The sequence below is a fragment of the Neovison vison genome, chromosome 6 (assembly GCF_020171115.1).
Source record: "Neovison vison isolate M4711 chromosome 6, ASM_NN_V1, whole genome shotgun sequence".
NCBI classification, from domain to species: Eukaryota; Metazoa; Chordata; class Mammalia; order Carnivora; family Mustelidae; genus Neogale; species Neogale vison.
The window spans coordinates 78,897,196-78,916,706 of record NC_058096.1 but is presented as its reverse complement, the minus strand read 5'-3'; the positions used below and the strand labels follow the sequence as shown (position 1 = coordinate 78,916,706).

General features: G+C 41.5%; 1 protein-coding gene and 1 long non-coding RNA gene across 2 annotated transcripts; one reads left to right on the top strand and one right to left on the bottom strand.

The window, feature by feature from the left end:
* Positions 1-7,799: 7,799 nt before the first annotated feature.
* Positions 7,800-14,348, bottom strand: RAP2B (RAP2B, member of RAS oncogene family). The gene has a single exon (XM_044251638.1). The coding sequence runs from the start codon at positions 13,911-13,913 to the stop codon at positions 13,362-13,364; it is 552 nt and encodes a 183-aa protein (XP_044107573.1). The 5' UTR covers positions 13,914-14,348; the 3' UTR covers positions 7,800-13,361.
* Positions 14,349-14,534: 186 nt separating this feature from the next.
* LOC122908618 lies at positions 14,535-19,272 on the top strand. The gene is made up of 2 exons (XR_006384990.1): positions 14,535-14,609; positions 18,592-19,272. It is a non-coding gene; the product is annotated as an uncharacterized LOC122908618 (long non-coding RNA).
* The last annotated feature ends 239 nt before the right edge of the window (positions 19,273-19,511 follow it).

The following is a 19,511-nucleotide window of genomic DNA, read 5'->3' as shown; positions in this document are numbered from 1 at the left end:
TCAATGAATGAATGAATGATTGGAATCTCATCTCTCTAGTAAAGTAGCCTCCTCTCTCCTGAAATCCCAGTTACACTTCACCTATGACGATTTTATCGTCATAGATCGTCAAGAGTCATCCTTTTACTTTTCTTACTTTCACTTGTTTATATGTCTTATCTTTTCTATAAAGCAGGCACCATTCATAGCAGGTTTTCCTTCCCATACAGCAATGGTTCTTGGATTTCAACATGAATAAAATTATATGGAGGGTGCATGAAAACACAGAGTGTTGAGTCTCAGCCTTAGAGTTTCAGATAGAGCAGGTCTGCATTCTTAAGAAGGTGATGCAGAGGCTTTAGGGGAGGCTCAGATGGCTGGGAGAACAATGCTGGCTGGGATCTCCCCAGCTTCACAGACACTAAAAAACAAAGAAATGTCTTAAAAATCTTAAAGGCAATAAATGAAATTATTTTTAACATGTTGTAATATGAAAATTCAGTTTGTTTCTACTAGTTTACATATTTCTAGGTTCTCTCTCAAGTGAATTACTTTAAAGGTTTCTTGAAAAGTTTTGAAACTATTGCTTAGACAGCAATTCTGTTCAGTACTGGTTATTATAAAATACACTATCTACAAAGAGACCTGAGTTTCATTCAGCAAATAGGCTTAGGAAGACACAGGGATGAGAAGTTGAGACATCGATTAGAAACAATCCAGGCTAACAGGACTGGGGTGAACATGACTAAGGTTTGTTTTGTTTTGGTTTGGTTTTAAGATTTACTTATTTTAGAGAGAGAAAAAGAGTGTAGGGAGACGGGTAGAAGGAGAGGGAGGAAGAGAATCTCAAGCAGACTCCCTGCTGAGCGTGGAGCCTGATGCTGGGCCTGATCTCAGGAACCTGAGATCATGACCTGAGCTGAAACCAAGAGCCTGGCGCTTAACCGACTGCAGCCTCCAGGTGCCCCAATACTAGCGAGTTTAATAAGAGTCTGCCATTCAGAAACATAGAGTTCCAGCTGTTCAAATTAAAAAGATAAAGTTATTTAGAAACAAATGTCTAACATAAGAAAACTCCAGTATGTGATAATAGAAATTCTAAGTGTTAGTTACCTGTTATTTGTATTATAAGATACTTTATCCATTTTCAAACGATTCAGAGGTGGGGCCATTAAAAAGCAGTTTCTTAATTTTACCTTAAATATGATTAAATTTGGGGCACCTGGGTGGCTCCGTCCAGAGTCTCACTCTTGGTTCCAGCTCAGGTCTAGGTCCCAGGGTCCTGAGATTGAGCCCCTTGTAGACTCAGCGCAGAGTCTGCTTGTCCTTCTCTCTCCCCCTCTGCTCCTTCCTCCACTCACTTTCTCTCTCCCTCTATCTCTCAAATAAATAAAATCTCAAAAACACACTAATTTTTTTAAAAAAGATTTTATTTACTCATGAGAGACAGATAGAGGGAGGCAGAGGGAGAAGCAGGTTCCCCACTGAGAAGGGATCCCAATGTGGGGCTCGATCCCAGGAACCCGGGATCATGAGCTGAGCTGAAGGCAGATACTTAATCATCTGAGCCACCCAGGTGCCCTATATAATTAAATTTTTATATTAGTTTTCTCATATCCATTGCCTAAACCAAGGCATACCTGCATTTGGGAAACCAATGCAAAAGAAAGGGGCAGGTTTATAAAAAAATATACTAATTTCCCAAAAGTTCTGTCTGGAACTCTTTTGATTTTGTTCCTGACAACTTCACAGAAAATTAAGTCCCATGAACACTATAATAGCGTTGCTATTATAGTCTATAAATTTTCAGGATTAATGAATAAAAGAACAGGTCACAAGTTTTCATTCTACAATGTTTGCTTACAGTTGATGCAGAACATAGTTTTCTGGTCATTGTAACCTGTGTTTAGGGTTCTGTCAAAGCTACTTCCTTTGCCCTTGTGACTAATCCATCCATCCTTTCTTTCTTCCTTCCTTCCTTCCTTCCTTCCTTCCTTCCTTCCTTCCTTCCTTCAACTGAGTGTTGATTCATGCCAGCCTCTCTTCTAGGCAATGGGGATAAAAGGATGAATCTTGACCTTACAGACTTAACTTCTAGTGGAGGAAATCAGTAATAAAATTCAGTGATAAACGTATGTATATTAAAGGCACAGATGGATTCTTATTCTTGGTACAGTGCTTATTTGGTGCTCAATATTTAATTGACTGAATGCATTCTTTATGGTTTACAAATAGTACAAAAAGTGCTCGCTTCGGCAGCACATATACAAATAGTACAAAAAGGATAATGAGTTAAATATATATTTGACTTCATCATCTTATATAATACAGTATTCTAACTAAATTTTCTGATAATTATTTTTTGAGACTCTAAATTATTTTTTGAGACTCTAATTAATCAGTTAAGAAAGTTCATTCATGCATATTATATGTCATAAATTTAAACATACATTGTAATATAATTATTTTTTCCTGATTCAAAATGTAAAATATTATGGTTGAAATCCTAAGTAAATCTCTCCTCTATTGCTTAGGAATCCTCCTGTTCTCAAGCTGCAGATTCTACAAACACAGCATCAATCTCCACCTTCCTCCACCTTCTATTCCCGGAAACCACACACTTAATCTAAAGAAAGATGAAAGTTAATTAGAGTTATATTGCATATATTAACCATGGCGTGAAGCAGAGAGTTATGTAAGAGAGTAAATTATGGTTGCTATAGGAACCATAATTTAGTATTTGGGGCAAAAGCATTAACTCTATTCAGGTCAACTATATTTTGAAGAATAATACCAAGAGAAAAATACTCTGAAAGATCAATTTTTTAAATAACAAACTTACAGAGATTTTATTTTCATTCTAAAATGCATATAAAGAATAGCCAAGAAAATACTTGTTTCACAAATTGAATACGGAAATGAAATTTCAGTGGCACTGATATTTGACAACAATCGTAAAATTCCTCACTTTCTCTACTATATTCTTTGTTTGTGTCCTACTGCTTAGTGATACTGGACTCAATACAAAGTTTGTATTCTGATAGTAGAAATATAAAAATCAGGTTCCTATAATCTCTTTTAAGTTCTGGTATGTAATACTTTAAAATACATTTGGAATTAATTGCAGAGAACAAAATCTGTTCATATTCTCTGGCAAATGAAAGACTGTTTTTAATAGTCAAAATGGTCTAGACTTGGGAAGTCAGGGAAAAAAAAAGAATTTGGATGGTCAGAAAATTTTTGTAATGTGAAACTTGGCGATTCTCACTGTGTGGCACTATGTTATCATTTTCATCAGAGAGTTTTTTAATTGCATGTTAAAATGACTAAACAGAAATAACTTTCTAGGAGGCCAACATTTTGTTTCTTTATTTCTAGTGTATTATTACTCTATACAGTATCCAAAGTTGTTAACAGCAAAATGGCACTATAGTCCCCCTGTGCATGCATTTTTGATGCTTCCCTTTGGCTAGTACACATCCATTTTATTACTTTCAATTAAGAGGGCAAATATTTTGCCCAAATCACCACCACTATGATAAATCCAAACAACTGCTGTATGACTTTTGGGTAATTCACATGCATGCTTTTTTTTTTTTTCTATTCATAAATGCTACTCCTCTGAGGAAAAGGTTAAAAAGAAAAACTGTTAATAATTTGCTACAAAATGTAAATGAGAGAGCCTTCATGATAGTACTTTAAGAAATAATTGCTACTTTTTTGCAAGTAGTCAAATGGTAATTAATCAAGGAAAAGGGTGAATTTCATTTCCATGGAAAACACTGCATTGAAAAATTATTCTAAGCTTTAAAAGGTAAACACAAATTATGACATTGTAAAAACATCCTACACAATTAATTTCTGTGTTTAAATTTATGAATACATATATTTTCTTGGCTACTGTCTACTGTGATTCGTAACAGAATATTTCTCTCATTACGAACTTTTTAATTAGAAAGAAAATATAATGCTCCCCAAAGCCAATAAAAGCTGGAGATAAGAAAAAAAAATGTTGCAGAACAGCACAGATTATAAAAGAGGAAAACGAGTATAAGAAAAACAGGAAATTTAGATAAATCCAATCTGTTTTCTCTATCTTAACTGTGATCACATTGCCAATTGAATCTGATGTTTCCATTTTCAGTTTAATTCAAGATACTGCAGAGAATAAAGTATTTGTATTAATGTCATTTATTCTAATATAATTCTTAAATTTGAGAAGCATGTTCAAGAAGTCCCCAAATCACTCATCCACTTTCACCAAACAATACTTTTTACTGTACCAAATTATTTCATTTACTGCCTACCTTTCTTACAGAGCCTCTTCTGGCTGATTAGATAGAGGCGTTTGATGGGGCTTGAGATGGTTCTCCCTCAGTTGCACAACTGTTACATCTCCTGCTTACTGGGAACGCTAGATTTCCAAATGTGCCCGGTATGAAGTGCAGAATCACAATGGTCTTACCCCTTGGGTGTCTAATTGTCTGGTTGCTTAAAGTTGTTAGGGGTATATTGCATGGGTTTTAAAATAACTATTTCATTTAAAACTTAAGAACAAAAACAAACCTGTCTGGTTCAGAATAAATCAAACATCCATGGTCACTGAGTTAATTCCGCATTAATGAACTTGCTGACAGGATGTTTAATGCTGTGTTTCAGGGGCTGGCAGCCACAGCATATGTGCTGGCCGGAGACTCCCGATTCCAGAGGCACTTCATTACAAAGCAATCACCACTGCCTCCACTGTCCCCTCCTTGACAGCCTGGCTAAGGGGTTTGGACACAGGTAGGTGTGCGCAGTTAACCAGCGGGAGTCCGCCCTGGACAAACTCAGTCATTCGTTCTGAAGGTAGCTAAGAAAAAGGAAGGAAGGAAAGGGAGGAAGGGAAGGAGGGAGGGAGCGGGGAACTGTAAAAGGCAAAATAAAGGCGGACAGGATGCATAAAACACATCCTTTCTCCCCCAAAGTGAGGAGTCCAGATGTTGCATAGGGGCCTGGAATAGCAGGGAAGAGATTGTGAGGTGAAGTGGCAGAGGTTGAGTGAGGCTGAAAACCTCCCAGATGTCTCCTAATGCAGGTTTAAGGGACCCCAGACAAACTAAAACCCTCTTGCCCTTGACCTCCCTTTCAGAAGTCCTCCTGTACATCTAGGTCCCTCTACTTAGTCATCAGCATGCGCTAAATTGATCTCTGACTTTCCAAGTTCATCACCCCAACCAAAACACACCTTCCTTTTAAATCATAGTCCTTCTCCTTTCCAATAAATCTCTATCCCTGAATACCGTGTTTTTCTCTTATGTGTGGGTTTAATGAGCTGACCAAAGTGATACATCCCAAGCACCAGGGAGAACATTGGTATTTTAGTAGAAAAGCATTAACTATAATGCTCTGGAATAAGGGAAGGTTTTGTTTTGTTTGAATCTTAGATTTCACAATAGTTTCTCAGAGTAAGAAAAAGTCTTAAAAGTTTACTATAGGTTCGACCTTTCTTTCCTTGGATTTATGCCTGCCTCCTCCGTCTTTACATGGTCAAGTCCAGAGCAGAGGTTCTCAACCAGGGGCTTTTCTGCCCCCACCCCAAAGGAAAGATTTGGCAATGTCTGCAGATCTTTCTGATTGTTGGCTGGGTTGAGGGGCTTCTATGGGCATCTAGGGTATAGAGGCCAGGGATGCCACTAAACATTGTAAGATGTCCAGGACAGCAGCCCTCCACAAAAAAGAATTATCTAGCCCCAAATGTGAATAGTCCTGAGGTTATGAAACCCTGAGTTAGAGTCAAATTTATTACAGTAGCATTATCACGCCATCCCATAGACTTCTTCACCCTTGGCTGGTAGCAGAACCAAGCCTCAGTAAATCCTGAGTCACAATGAATCACACATTTGAATACGAGGAAATGCTCTGTACTGGAGGAACGCAGGAGTGGGGTGTGGGCTGAGGAACAGGTCCACCTCACCCAGCCCTGCCCTTCATATCCCTCTCAGTTCCATCACGCTCTGCCAGCCTGAGCAGCGAGGGTACCAGACCACCGGCTGAACGCTGCCCAAATGACTAAGGAAAATATTTTATCGCCCTTCCCACTACTTACGCTTCCTTGATAACACAAGAAGTGCTGATTTGTACAAAGATGCACGAAAAACAGTTTTGTTCTTTGGATTAGGTTTTTGTTTGCTGTAGTCTCTGCCGTTGAAGGTAAAAGATTCTTTTTAAAAAAAAGAATGCCTTTGGGCTATACCTCATTTTTTGACCTCTGCTCAAGATTAGTGAGGAAGAAGAGCTGGTCTGGAAATATTTTTAGGCAGTCCCAAGTACATTAAAATGAATATTCCTATGAATGAATTCACTTTTTAAAAACTTCGTTAGTTTTTAATATGAAGCACAGAGGCTATGCCCACACCTAAAGGTGGTTATCTGTTGAGTGGGCAGCTTTAACTAGTTGGATCTGTTTCAGTCTGGACTTGAAACACAGCATGAAAAAGACTTCTCTCTTTACACTAGTACACAGAAAACACATTTATATAGCCATTAGGTAATCAGTTCTTAGATTTTTTTTATCAATTAATACAGATTACATTTGTAACAGAGACAACCATTTGCATGAACCATATGTGGGTGAATGGAATGAGATACAAAAAGAAAAGTAACAGATACTATGACAAAATGAAGCTAAGTAACCAGACTCAGAGGAAAGAACTCCAAACTCAGGCCTTTTTCCACTAGATGATAAATAATGTTGAAATCAAACTTGGAAATATACTTTTGCAATTCTCTTACCCACTTACAATGTATAGTGCAAAACTATCTAAAATATATTTTCAAATATATGTTGTTGACATATATGTTCATATAGAATTATACTAGTACAGATCTCTATAGATGCTCTTTTCTTGAATGAGATTAATTAATTCAGTATGTTAGTCTTTAAAGAGAATGTTTAAAAATATTATATTAATATGTATAATATTAAATAACATTAAAATATTCTGAATTCATGACTAAAACCAAATTTTGAAAACTTTTTATAAATGGTCAGATAGGTGTAAAATATTAAGACCTTCACTTTCACTATAAAACTATAAGTAGTAAATTTGCATCTCATAAATGGTTCTATAATCACATTAAAAAAATAAGCAGTGAAGTACCTTCAGATGAACAATTTTGCTATCTCTGTCGTTCTCTAACTTACCACATTTTGAAAGTATGTTAATTCAGGAGATAGTCTACATAAAACAGTCACTAGAGATCATCTTGCAAACAGCAGGACATTCATTAATAATTACAACTCCCTTCAATTTCTGTGGTTTTACAATCGCTATTACTATTACCTTGTATAGCTTTTCACCCAACACTTCCTTCTCAGAGCTGATTGCCTTCTTCCAATAAGTACCAAAGGCATGAAAACCAGAACCTTTGTATAAAATTACTATAAGCTTAGCAAACTTAAAGCATCTGCTTAATTCTTTGGCACACTCATTTTTAGAAAAGTATCTCGTACAAAAGAGATATCTTACCCTGAATCTTCTTCACATGAAGAACCCCCAAAAACTATATGCCCGCAATTGCTTCTCTTTTTTTTAAAGAATATAATCTAAATTTTATTTTCCTTTTTTTCCCCTCATTTAATTTTTTTTTAAAACAGTGAATACAAATCTCGTGTTTTTTCCTCCATTTTCCCCTCCTTCCTCAGACATGAAAATATGGAAGCAACCTGATCTCCTGTTTCTAAATGTTCAGTTTTAGCTAACCTCAAAAAGGAAGTGGGAAACGCACAAAATTATAGAGTTTCACGTGCAACAAAACAACTATTAGTTACTCAAGCCTCATGGGATCCATTTTTTATTTGCAATATCCACATACCTTTCAAAGTTCCAATTCTCAACAAATCTACCTACTCTATTTGCCTGCCAGACAGACCCGTATATATTACTAGAAGGCGTATGCAGCTGCATTTTTCCAAATCCTCCTTTTGTTTAATACATGCTATTTTCACAGCTTATAGTGATAAAAGGACAGTACTGTTACTCCTTTGTCTGGCTTCCAACTATTTAAGCATTAGTCCTTACACAACAGCTAATAGTACGTGCTCAACAAACGCTTACTGAATAACGAATAAATCAATTTCAGCTATGTTTACGAACTTCCACTGCAAACATATTCTTAACAATCAAGAAATAATTTCAGGCCATTTTGGGGCACCTGTATCCTAGAGGCATCAATAATCTTTCTCTTTTCCATGAAAAAAAAGTGTGTTTGTTACATTTGCACAATTAACACAAATAAGCCAACAAAACATATTCAAACCTCTGATTAAATTTAGCCACACATAATTTTATCAGATAATTCATTTAAAACACGTTGCTCAGTCAATTGGACAAAAAAGCACGCAATTTCTTTTCTAAGAAAGCATTTCTTCAAAAATGTCTGTTTAAAACAAAGGAAGACTACAGATAGCTGTACCCTCCAGTTTACAAAACAGATTAACACTCATTCTTCTAAAAGATTAAGATGAGTAAGAAAACAAGATGTGTGGCAGGTTTGTGGTATGGGCTGTCCCAGAATGAATAACTGTGTAACCACAGGACACTGACCAGATTCCTGGGAAGTCCAGCTAAGAAACTGAGTGTATGTATTTACATACACACATATGACACATGCATGTGCTTACCATGACCTGAAGACTTAAATTCTCTAATTTGTTCTGTTTGTTTTGGTTTTGTTTTGTTTGTTTGTTTGTTTTAAAGAATTCTTGCTGGGATATGTGGAAAGTTAAAATCCTTGCTTTTAAATCTTGAAACAAAGGGAAGACAAACACTAAGACACTCTTTTCAAAATTTTTGAGTGGAAAAAAAAGGTGATTCTTATTATTTAGGCCATGCTCCTATCCTTCGCATTTTAAAAGTCAAGTTCTGAAGTTAACACTGGAAACCACAGCCAAACTGTTCACTTAATAATGTGAAGATGATTAAATACTCTAACTACAATGCGTCCATACCAGTCCACCACACTCCACAGTTTAACAGTCTGATTGTAAATGGTCTATGCCCTCTTCAGCTATAAATTTCAATCAAGATTATTTTATGACTTTGGGATAGGTAGCACTCTAAAATGTATGACACGGGCCTGTGTCCCTAAATATCTATGTGGCTCTTGATATAGTACTTATTTGGAGTTTGGACTATTTTATTGGTTTTCAAAGTGTGGTCCCTAGAACATCAACATCAACGTCATCTGGAAACTTGTTAGAAATAAAAATCATGAGCTCATACTGAGACATACTAAATAAGAAACTACAAGGCCCAGCAATACCTGTTTTAACCTCCAGGTGATTCTGGTATGTAGGCAAGTTTAAAAACCTCTGGCTAGATAATCCTAAAGTCTTCTCAAACCATCAAAATCCATTATTATTAAATCAAATAGATCTTCTGAAACTAGCAATCAAATGCACTCAATTATTCCTAGTAATCTGAGTAAATCTTCTAATAAAAAATATCACATTCTATTAGTAGTTTTTAGACATTTGCTGCATTTTCACAAGGACATTTGTATTAGCAAGCTTTCCTAATTAAGTGGACAGTGTAACAAAAATTAGAGATCATTTTAACTTATACTGGTGATCTCTAAATTAAATCTTTGTTTCCTTTAGAAGTAGGTGGCTTATTCCAGCTATTGTGAAAAGTAAATATATACTTTTGGTGACATCTTGCCTCTGTCTCTCAAGGTTGGCTGCTATGAGCAGTGTTCTCTCACTTTCCCACCCTACCTGCGAGAAATACTGAACTTTGACTCAAGAGTTGCAATCACATGCTGGAGAAAACATTTATGAAACTACCACAACAGGCCAAAGAAAGGAGGCATTTTAGTATCCCCCCCACCTCCAAAAAAAAAGGTTAACTAGTCAGGAAACATGAAGCCGCATACTTTTCAATAATTCTAACCTCAAGCTGATCTGGTTCTAAAATGTGATTCAGGGAAGTCTATTTCTATAGTTAACAACCCAGCAATTGTTTTATTTAAGCCATAAATTCCAAACATGACAATGTTAGACTTCCAATGATGGTATCTTCCATTTTTCTAAGGTTCTTACTAAAGGACAAAAATAGACCTTTGAAATGACATAAAGCTTGGAGGACAGGGACCAAAAGGAAAAGCTGTTAAAAAACAGCAGGGGCCAAGTTTAAAAGTTGACTTTTGCTCTCCAAGATAAAGGTTCCTTTCCCACCCAGTTTCTGTTGGGGCAGGTGATTGCCTTATAGCAAACTCCCTTGCTTCCTTTAACACCCTCAAATCAACCCAACTTTTCCATGGAAACAAATGCTCCTATCTTTTCACACCATACTACTACAAAGGGGCTCTTACTGGCCAAAGAAGCGGACATATTCTTTAAAACAATGCCCTCAATCTCTCTCAGTTTTGTCAAGAAAATAATGGAGAAGGCTGCAAAACACAGAACTACTACATTTCTGCTCCAGGCACACAAACAAAATTGCTTTCATTGAGAACCCAGAAAGGATTTATTTCACAGTACTCAGTAAAAACATATTAAAATCTTCTGCCCTGGCATCTCAGACCTATAAAGTATTTAGTCATGCAAGTGAATAAATCCTCTGTGAAGATGATTAATGGACCCATCAGCTTAGTTTGTTTCCAATTTGCCTTTTCAAATGTTTTCAAACTCCTTTCAGGAGTATAGACATGTCTTAAGTTAGTTTGATATTTGGCAGCACTTTATGTCAAAAGGCTTCAAAAAAACAAAAACAAAAACAAAAAACAAAAAACAAAAAAAACAAAGCCGTAAGAAACAGTCACCAAATGCCTTTTTAAAAAATCCTTCACATAGTACTTGGTATTACCAAGTCTTCAGAATTTTCAACACTTAACATCTATTGAAAAACTAAATTTACTCAAATGCAAAACTTAATATTTGCAAAGACATAAACTTATTTCTCTTAATTTCTATATTTATCATACATACTGCCTTTCAACTGTGTGATTCTAAACTTACGTGAGCTCAAGAATGAGAAAAAATGGCCATAGGACCATCACAGGCCAATTCTCTATTCCTCCTCCATGCTGGAAGAGTGGCAGGTCACCTGGGCAAAGGACCCATTTTAAGGCAAGATGTTAATAGCTTTAAAGATGCCTGTGGCCTGTAACTTCTTTTGGCTTCCCCAACAGAAGACTTCACCTACACTTCACACAGCTGAGGTGTATCACATACACTCTTGATGTACAGTCATATACTTTCTTTTATTCTACAGAGATTATACTAGTAACGAGGCCCTTAACTGAAATAAAATAAGAAGTAGCAGCTCACACTGCCTCCTACTGTTAGAAGGAAAATTTCATGAGGTCAAAATGGTCCACAAATTGCAGCTTAATGGGAGTTAGGGGTTCATCTTCATTTTTTCTTTCTAGTGTGACTTCAGTACTGAAAATCATCTTCAAACCTATTTTTGACTTGATATACGATGTAATTAAACAGAACAAAACATGGGAGGGGGGAAAAAAGAAAGAAAAAAGAAAAGTTAAAAGCTCTTCCCTGCCTGGTCAGGAGATTGGCAACTTCACCAAATCTAAGGCAGTATTAGCAGTTGGTTTCTACCCTTCTCTACCCACAGTGAGGTAAACTGCTCCCTGTCAGCAGAACAGATTCAATACCCTTCGTATCTTGTAGTTAAGTGATAGTGGCCATACCCCCAGGGCTTCCTAGACCTTTATGATTTTTTTTTCCGCATTTAAGGAGTTGGAAGTAATGTCACCCCGCTTGTCACTGAGGTTTTTTTGTTGTGGGCATCAAGCACCTGCCCCCATCCACCTCAGCCATGATACTGTATTAAATCACTGAATATGAAACACAGAAACACAAACGATAGTTTTGGGTTTGTTTCTTTAAAAACGACATTTGTATTAAAAGTCTTAAAATGAAGAGACAATGATTAAACGCGTGTCTGGAATTAAAAATTACAGTTAGTTAGAATTCTCTTGGTACATCACAACAGTAAAATTTTGCTCTTTGCTTCTGGAGGAACACCCTAGAACAGATAACCAAAAATTTTTAAAAAAATAATATAAAAGGGGAGCTAAATACCTGAACATCTGAACAAAATGAAGCAAAATAAAAAAGAAAGAAAGAAGGGGGGGAAGCCCATTGCAAGACATGGAAATTACATTTTAAAGGCTGGAAATAATCAAGAAATTCACCAAACAACAGGCCCTATTGTCCTGGCTCCTTCAGGAAGATTACAGAAAGGAAACTAGGAAGTGGTTTGGGGAATAGCAGATTCTGGGATATGGTGGGAAGTTCACAGGTTGGCACCGGCTGAACAGCTGAGTTTTGAAGGCACTCTGCAGACACAGGGGTGCTGGGGGCCCTGAATCACATTTTTGAAGTCTTTGTACTGTATTTTAAAGAGCTAGTCATCAAAACCTGTCACTGCCAACCAAAAAGAACAAAAAGCTAAACTCAAAAAAAAAAAAGAAGAAAAAGAAAAGAAAAACCACACACACACAGGCACACAATAGTACACACAAAAATGTGCAGATCTGTAACATTTTTTTTTCACAGCTGATTAAAAAAAAAAATACTACCGTTCTCCCCCAGACTCCCCTTTGATACAGTAGGTAAACAAAATAGATTTTTTTTTTTTTCCCACAAATATCAGCAGACACTTTCTGGCACCCCACACTGTATTGGCATCAGTGTTTACAGTCCCAGTTCAGATGTGCATACTTCAGATTGGATACACTGTAACAAGAATCCAACTTTGCATAGACATCCTTAGAATCACAATCAGTCACAGGGCTGCCCTTCCAAGCTGGCAGAAAAGGAACCCCATCTTAATTTCCAGCTACTCCTGGAAAACAAGGAAAAAACCAAAAGTTTCTTCCTTCCTCCTGCTCCTTCATTTGGTTCTCCCGGACTTCCTTCCATGTATTTAAAACTTGCAACTAGAAAAGGGTTGTTGGGGGGGGGGGGAAATCCCCCCTCCCTTTCCACCTCCTCCTCGTACTCTTCCTCCCCACCCCATTTTTTTTTTTTTTTCCACGCTGAAACTTTCGCTTGCCGGTGTCAAGCTGCCAATACAGCGCCCTAACGGCATTTAAACGGGGAAATATGCGTCAACCAAAATCAATGAGAAACGTACATGCTTCCAAGAGCCACATTTCCACCGGGTGTCGGATGGTGAGGACGGGACACCCCTTCGGACACGGGGCGGAGGCAGGGGACGCCGGCCGCAGAGGCCAGCCGGGCTCCCGGGACACCCCGGCCAATGCAAAGTCGTCTCCAATCTCAAAGCAAGAAGAGAAATCACATTTAGAGAGTCGGGTGCGTTTGGCTTTTGTGCGCAGAGCGCGGCCGGCGCGCGGCAGCCGCGGGCGCCTCAGAGGATCACGCAGGCCGAGCAGCAGCCCTCGTCGCCGTTGGGCTGCGCCGCGTAGTTCATCTGCCGCACGATCTCTGCGAACAGCTCGTCCACCGAGGCTTTGTTTTTGGCCGACGTCTCCATGAAGGGGCAGCTCCACTCCTCGGCCAGGGCCTTGCCCTCGCCGTACGAGACCTCTCGCTCGCCCTCCAGGTCCACCTTGTTACCCACCAGGATCATGGGTACACGCTCGTACCGCTTCACGCGGATGATCTGGTCCCGCATGGGCTTGATGTCCTGGAAGCTCTGCTGGTTGACGAGGCTATAGACGAGGATGAAGCCCTGGCCGTTCTTGATGTACAGGTCCCGCATGGACGCGAACTGCTCGGTGCCCGCCGTGTCCAGGATCTCCAGCACCGACGGCGACGAGTCCACTTCAATCTCCTTGCGGTAGAAGTCCTCGATGGTGGGGTCGTACTTCTCGATGAAGGAGCCCGTCACGAACTGCACGGTGAGCGCGGACTTGCCCACGCCGCCCGAGCCCAGCACCACCACTTTGTACTCTCTCATGGCTCCGTCGGCGCTCTCGCCGCGCCTGCCGCGGCCCCGTCGGGGCTGCGCGCCGGAGGAAGCCTGGGTTTGGCGGCTGGGCGACTTCTCCTCTTCCTCAGCCTTGCGGGAAAAACCTAGGAGAGAGCGGCTAGGGAGCGCGGATCTCAGAATTCACCAAACGGGGGGCCAGGCACCGGGAGCCGGGGGCCGGGACGGTGGAGGCGGCGGCGCGTCCCTGGGGCGCGGGTCCGGGGCCCCGCAGCAGTCCGCGGCGGCAGCGGCAAGCTTGGCGGCGGACCGGGAGGACAATGCCGGCAGCCTGTGCGAGGCGACGGTTGCAGCTTTTCCCTGCGACCGCCCGGGAGGGCGAAGGGGTGGTGGCGGTGGGCTGCGGAGGTGGCTGCTAATTGCGCGCCGGACAGGGACGCGCGTGGCATGAGTCCCCGTAGAGCGTGCGCCCACCGCCGCGGCCCATCGCCCTCTCTCTCCCGCAGCCTCCGCGGGGCGAGGGCTTCCTACTCGCCGCGCGCAGCCCGGCCCTCCCCGCCCCGGCGAGCATGCCCAGTGCGCCGACGGCCGCGCCCGCCTGATCCGCCGCTCCTGGTTTTCCGGGGGACCAGGCGGGGGGGGGGGCGGGCCCGAGGGTGGGGCTAACAGTTTGAGTCTGGTGGAGCGGTTTGCGAGAGGCTCTAATCCAGGAGCTGGTTGAGAAAGGTACGGGGGTGTGTAGGTGATTGAGGGGTGCTGGAAAAGCTCAGGTGAGAGGATGAAGGTGTGGGAGGATGGTGTAGGGCGGTGTAGGGCGGTGGCTCTGCAAGCAGCGTGTGGGCGCGGAGGGCCGCTCCCGTAATGGGTTGGGCTGTGTTCTTGCGGACTCCCGTTATTATAAGCTTGTGGACTCCACTCTCCGAGCCCCCAGCGAGTGTGCGTCTCCGGGTCGGAGACCCCAAGGGCATTTGAGTGCGAGAGCAGCGGGTGGAGCATCTTTGCCCACCCACGGACCAGCTTTTTCTAAACCCTTCGCCTCGGAGACTCTACTGGGCCTTCTGCGGCCACTCTGCCTGCAGTTCAGCTCCTCGACAAAGAAAACAGGAACTCAAGGCTGAAGTCCTGTCCCGACAGGGGAAGGGGTAGCCTCTCGACCGGCGCTCTCTGGGGCTGGGACTTGGCGGGTCCCACCCACGTCCCTACTGGGCTGGGGCGGAAACCCGGCGGTCGGATTACGACCCGATCCAAAAGTCGTGGCGGCGCCCGCAGCTAGTCAGGGCATGCTCAGTGGGCAGAACAGGTTTTCGGGCTTAGAAATAGGAAGCTTTTGCACCACACACCCACACTCCAGCTCAAATTACCTCTCCCAGACTCGGGGCCCATTGGTTCCGGGGCGCAAATCTCACACCCCTAACTGTTGTTTCATTGGCTACCGCCAAGGTTTTACCAGTTTGGGTTGCTTCATTGGCTAAAAAGTAGCCTCGGCTCATGATTGGTTATTTATAGAGATTGAGTTGAGAGGCGGAGGCACAGCTGTTCTTTCTCTGCTGCTCCCTCCGCCCCCTTCCTCCCACTTCCCCAACCTAGTCGTTTTGAAGCTCAGAGTGAAGAAAATAAGAGGAATTTAGGCGGAGAGCTCAGAGCTAAATATAGTTCTTTGTTGGTGTTTTCAAGAGAGTCTGACTTCGCAGTGCCCAGTCACGACTGCCCCTTAACGGGAGCAGAAAGGTCTAGTTGCAGTTCTTGGTCCGCAAGCAGCAGCAAAATTTCCAAGTTGTTTTTGCAGGGAGGGAAGTGGGGGGACTAGGGTGTGGAGATGGTCCACTTTGAGTTCGTGCCACCCGGAGGGGTGGGAGAATGCCCAGGCTTGCCCTTATTAAACGTCTCTTCGTTTTGGGCGTGCAGTCTGCACATTTGGCTGGGCTCGCACTCACGGGAGGTGCGAGGGAGAAGTCTCGACTTGCCCTGAGTCTCCCTCCCTCCTCGCGGAGGAGAGATGTCAAGACCTGTCAGAAGACTCAGCGAAGTTTGCGTGAGCCCTAAAGTGAAGTGGGTAGGAGGGGACTGAGCTGCGTCAACCCGGGCTCCGAGTCTTGCCTTTTTTACCCGATGCTACTTCCCACTCCCCTTGCGCATCACACAGACGAACCAGGCTGTGTGCTAACGTTTGGTTTCAGTTCCTTATTCCCGCCGTGACTCACGGCCACGTTTGCGAATTAACCTTTCCCGAGCTCCTGGCTGTAGCTCAGAATCTGCCGGGCGAAGTCCCCCGTCATCCGACCCGGCGGGACATGGGCGGGATGTGGTGGTTGGTGCCCATCCCTGGCCCTGGCCTCACTATTTAGTGGAGAGAACGTTTTAACCTTGACTATCAGAGAGCCTGGATATAACTAGGCTTATATAATTCTCCAGAAAAGCCTCTCAGAGGCGCATTCACCTAATGCAGCTGAAGAGAACCCCCGCAACATTTAGTTACCCAGCATTTAATGCCTGCCAAACGTTTTACGTGTTCCATGTACTCCACATAATACTTATTACATGTATTTTAAAGATAAAGAAACTGAGGTCCTGGGATGTTGGTTAACTTGCTTGCCATTTCACAGCCAGTGAGTGGCCAACGTAGGATCCCAGCCCAGGTGTTTCGCTGCAGAACCTGGTTTGTGACTACTAAGCCATACTACCCTCTCACAAGAAAGCTCCCGGATTTTCCTCTTTCTTAGGTTTGGTCTTCAGGTAGTGTGATCAGACTGTCTCTTAAACCCAAGGGATCTCTGCTCTGTGGTTCTCCTTTTCATAATGCCCCCTGCCCATGCAGTCAAGGAACCTGAACCCTCTTCTAGACCATGCTCCAGGGAGTCAGAATTCTGGAATCCTCACCCAGAGAGTAACAAACCCTCCTCCAGGACTTGCATGGGCCTCTGAACTTAGTCTTGTGTCCAGGAATGGCTTTTTGTTGGAGTGTGGGCAGTGCTTGGACTTGTGGGCTGAGGTGCGCCCTCCCAGGCACTTTGGGCCCTACCAGGTGGGGGAAGAGGACTCAGTAGCATCAACTTCTCCTTCACTGCCCCTTTCCAGCCTCCTACTTGGAAGAGTCCCAGAATTCATGATTCTCACCTGGCCGTCCAGATTCTTGTAAAGGAGGTATTTGTCAGAGTGGGAGGATAGATCGATTATTTTGTTAACAGTTCATTCTCTTGATTTATAACTTAAATACTTAGATTACTGCTATGTGGGCCTCTCTTTGTCCTCTTACTAAGAGGGGCTCTCAGTATGACAGGGTAGAAAATTCTTTGTTTTTTACAGGTCTTGGTGCCTAATCTCAAGAGCTGGGATATCAGTTATTATCTACAGGTTTCTTGAGCTCTCCTGACTTTAGTTTCCTGGTCTATAAAATGGTGATAATAAAATTTGCTCTACCCACCTAGCTACATGAAGAACCTTGGAGAGCATCTAGTAACCAAACCCCTCATTTTGAATCAGAGAGAACTGAGCAGAATTAGAACCCTGGTGTCCTAGCTGCACTTTACATGGTGCCAGCCTGTCCTCGGGGATAATAATTAACACATAATGGATGGAAACATGCTTTTAAAGCTGCAGTACCCCATAAATGCATAGCAATTACTACCCTGCCCCAGGTAGCCCAACAGCCCCATCTAGAAGATTACTACCGTCAGGACTTCAGGTAGTCATGTGGATGGGTGTTATTGAATCTTGGTACGAGTACCAGAAAGATGCCACCTTGTGAATGCTTTCTATTAGGGATTCTTCTGTAGTGATTTTTATTACATTCAGGTAGTCTCCCACAGAAAGATTTGCACCAGGGCTTTGGACTTCAGAATGAAGTAAGGACATTGCTGATGCAGAAATTTTTAAGGTTGGTCACTTCCTCCTATGAAATCTGTTAGATGTCTTCGCCTCACTTATGGCATGAATCATTATCTAGCCTTTACCATAATTATTTACACATCTGTGTCTTGTCACCCAGCACTGTGTGAATGCCTTGAGGGTAGAGTCCATACCTAGCTTATCTTTGGAGCCACTCTTGTCCCTCATAACATTTAGTACAGTGCCTACATGGGAAGCCCTCCATCAGTATTTACTGATGAATATATGAATCACATTTTATTCCTTTTCCAAGTTCCACTTGTAGTAGAAGATTATATTAATCCTTGGTGAGACATAACACTTCCTGGATCCTTAGAAAAATGTATACTAATGTTTCAGTCTCCCTGAGTCATAAAAATGACTTTTAAGATCAGCAGAGTCTACCCTTATTTGGGTGAAAGCACAGAATCAGTGCAGTCTTGAAGAAAAGTACCAAAGTATCCACTGGATAAACCTTTTCTCTAAAGATGACTTAATTTTGCACATAACATGAAAAGGCATTTCTAGAAAACAATCTAATGTAAAAGTTACCAGGTAAGGACTGCTTAACCATTGACAATGTATGTTGCATAAACAAATGTACCATCCCTTGGCCTTTGCTCACACAGTGGGACTGCTCATCTTCTGTGACACTGAAGTTGGGTCTTCGAACAGTTAGATGGTACCTGTCCTTTATGTTTATAGAAAGTAGAGGTTTATTTCATCATGTTTGTAGTTTTAGCCGATGCCTCCTCTGGGTAGATATTTTAACTAGTGTTTTCCTGGAGCACTTTTAAGGTTTCATTTTTTATGCTCTCATTTCACTTTGCTTTTCATTTGAAAGGAGGGCATCAGTAAAGATGGAGAGATTGAAATCCAAGCAATAAGATGTCAACTGAATGGAAGTTTCTGAGGAGAGGATGGAGGAGGAATCTGAGGACTCTAGTGGGGTTGCCAAAGACACATCCTTTCTCTCCAACAGTCAAGAAAAGCCAAAAGAACTGAACTGGAGCTGAGAGGGTGAGACGCCGAGAAAGTTCAAGCTACAAGCAACCTTCTCTCCATAAACAGAAATGGCAAGACACCTGCGGAAGGTTGGGAGGGCAGGTGTGGTCTTGGGAATCAGAGTAGAAATGAAACTGTTTTTAATAGCGACTGTGTGGTTCGCAGCGTGAAGTTGCTAAGCTGCTAAATTTGGTTTCCATGAATCTGTGAAGATGCCAATTCTGTGAAGATGCCAATTCAATTTTTTTTTTTTTTTTTTTGAAGGGTCTTGATAAATCTTCTGGTCAGATTCTGTTAAAATTCCTGAGAGCTATCTTGGAACACTGAAAAAATAAAATAAAATTTAAAAAAATTCCTGAGGGCTTTGTATCAACACATACAAATAAATAATTATAAAATTAACTCTGTATCTCCCATATGCCAACCGTAGTGAAAAATACACACAAACCACTGACTTATGTGATGAAAAGTCTCATTACTCATGGGAAATTAAATGAACTCCATGAAATGGTCTTACCTATGTGGTCTCTTGAGTGTTTCTTTCGTTGCATGCTAAATTAAAATAAAACCTTGAGTACTTAATCTCAGAAAATGAGTCATTTTGAGTAGTGGAATATTGGTCTAGAAAATGTTGACCTTGTGTAGGGGGTTCTCTCACAATAAGAAAAAGTTATATTATTTTCATTAGATAAGTAGTATATGTTTACTGTAAGGAATTAATGTATAAAAAAAGCAGAAAGAATAAAGTGAAAATAACAA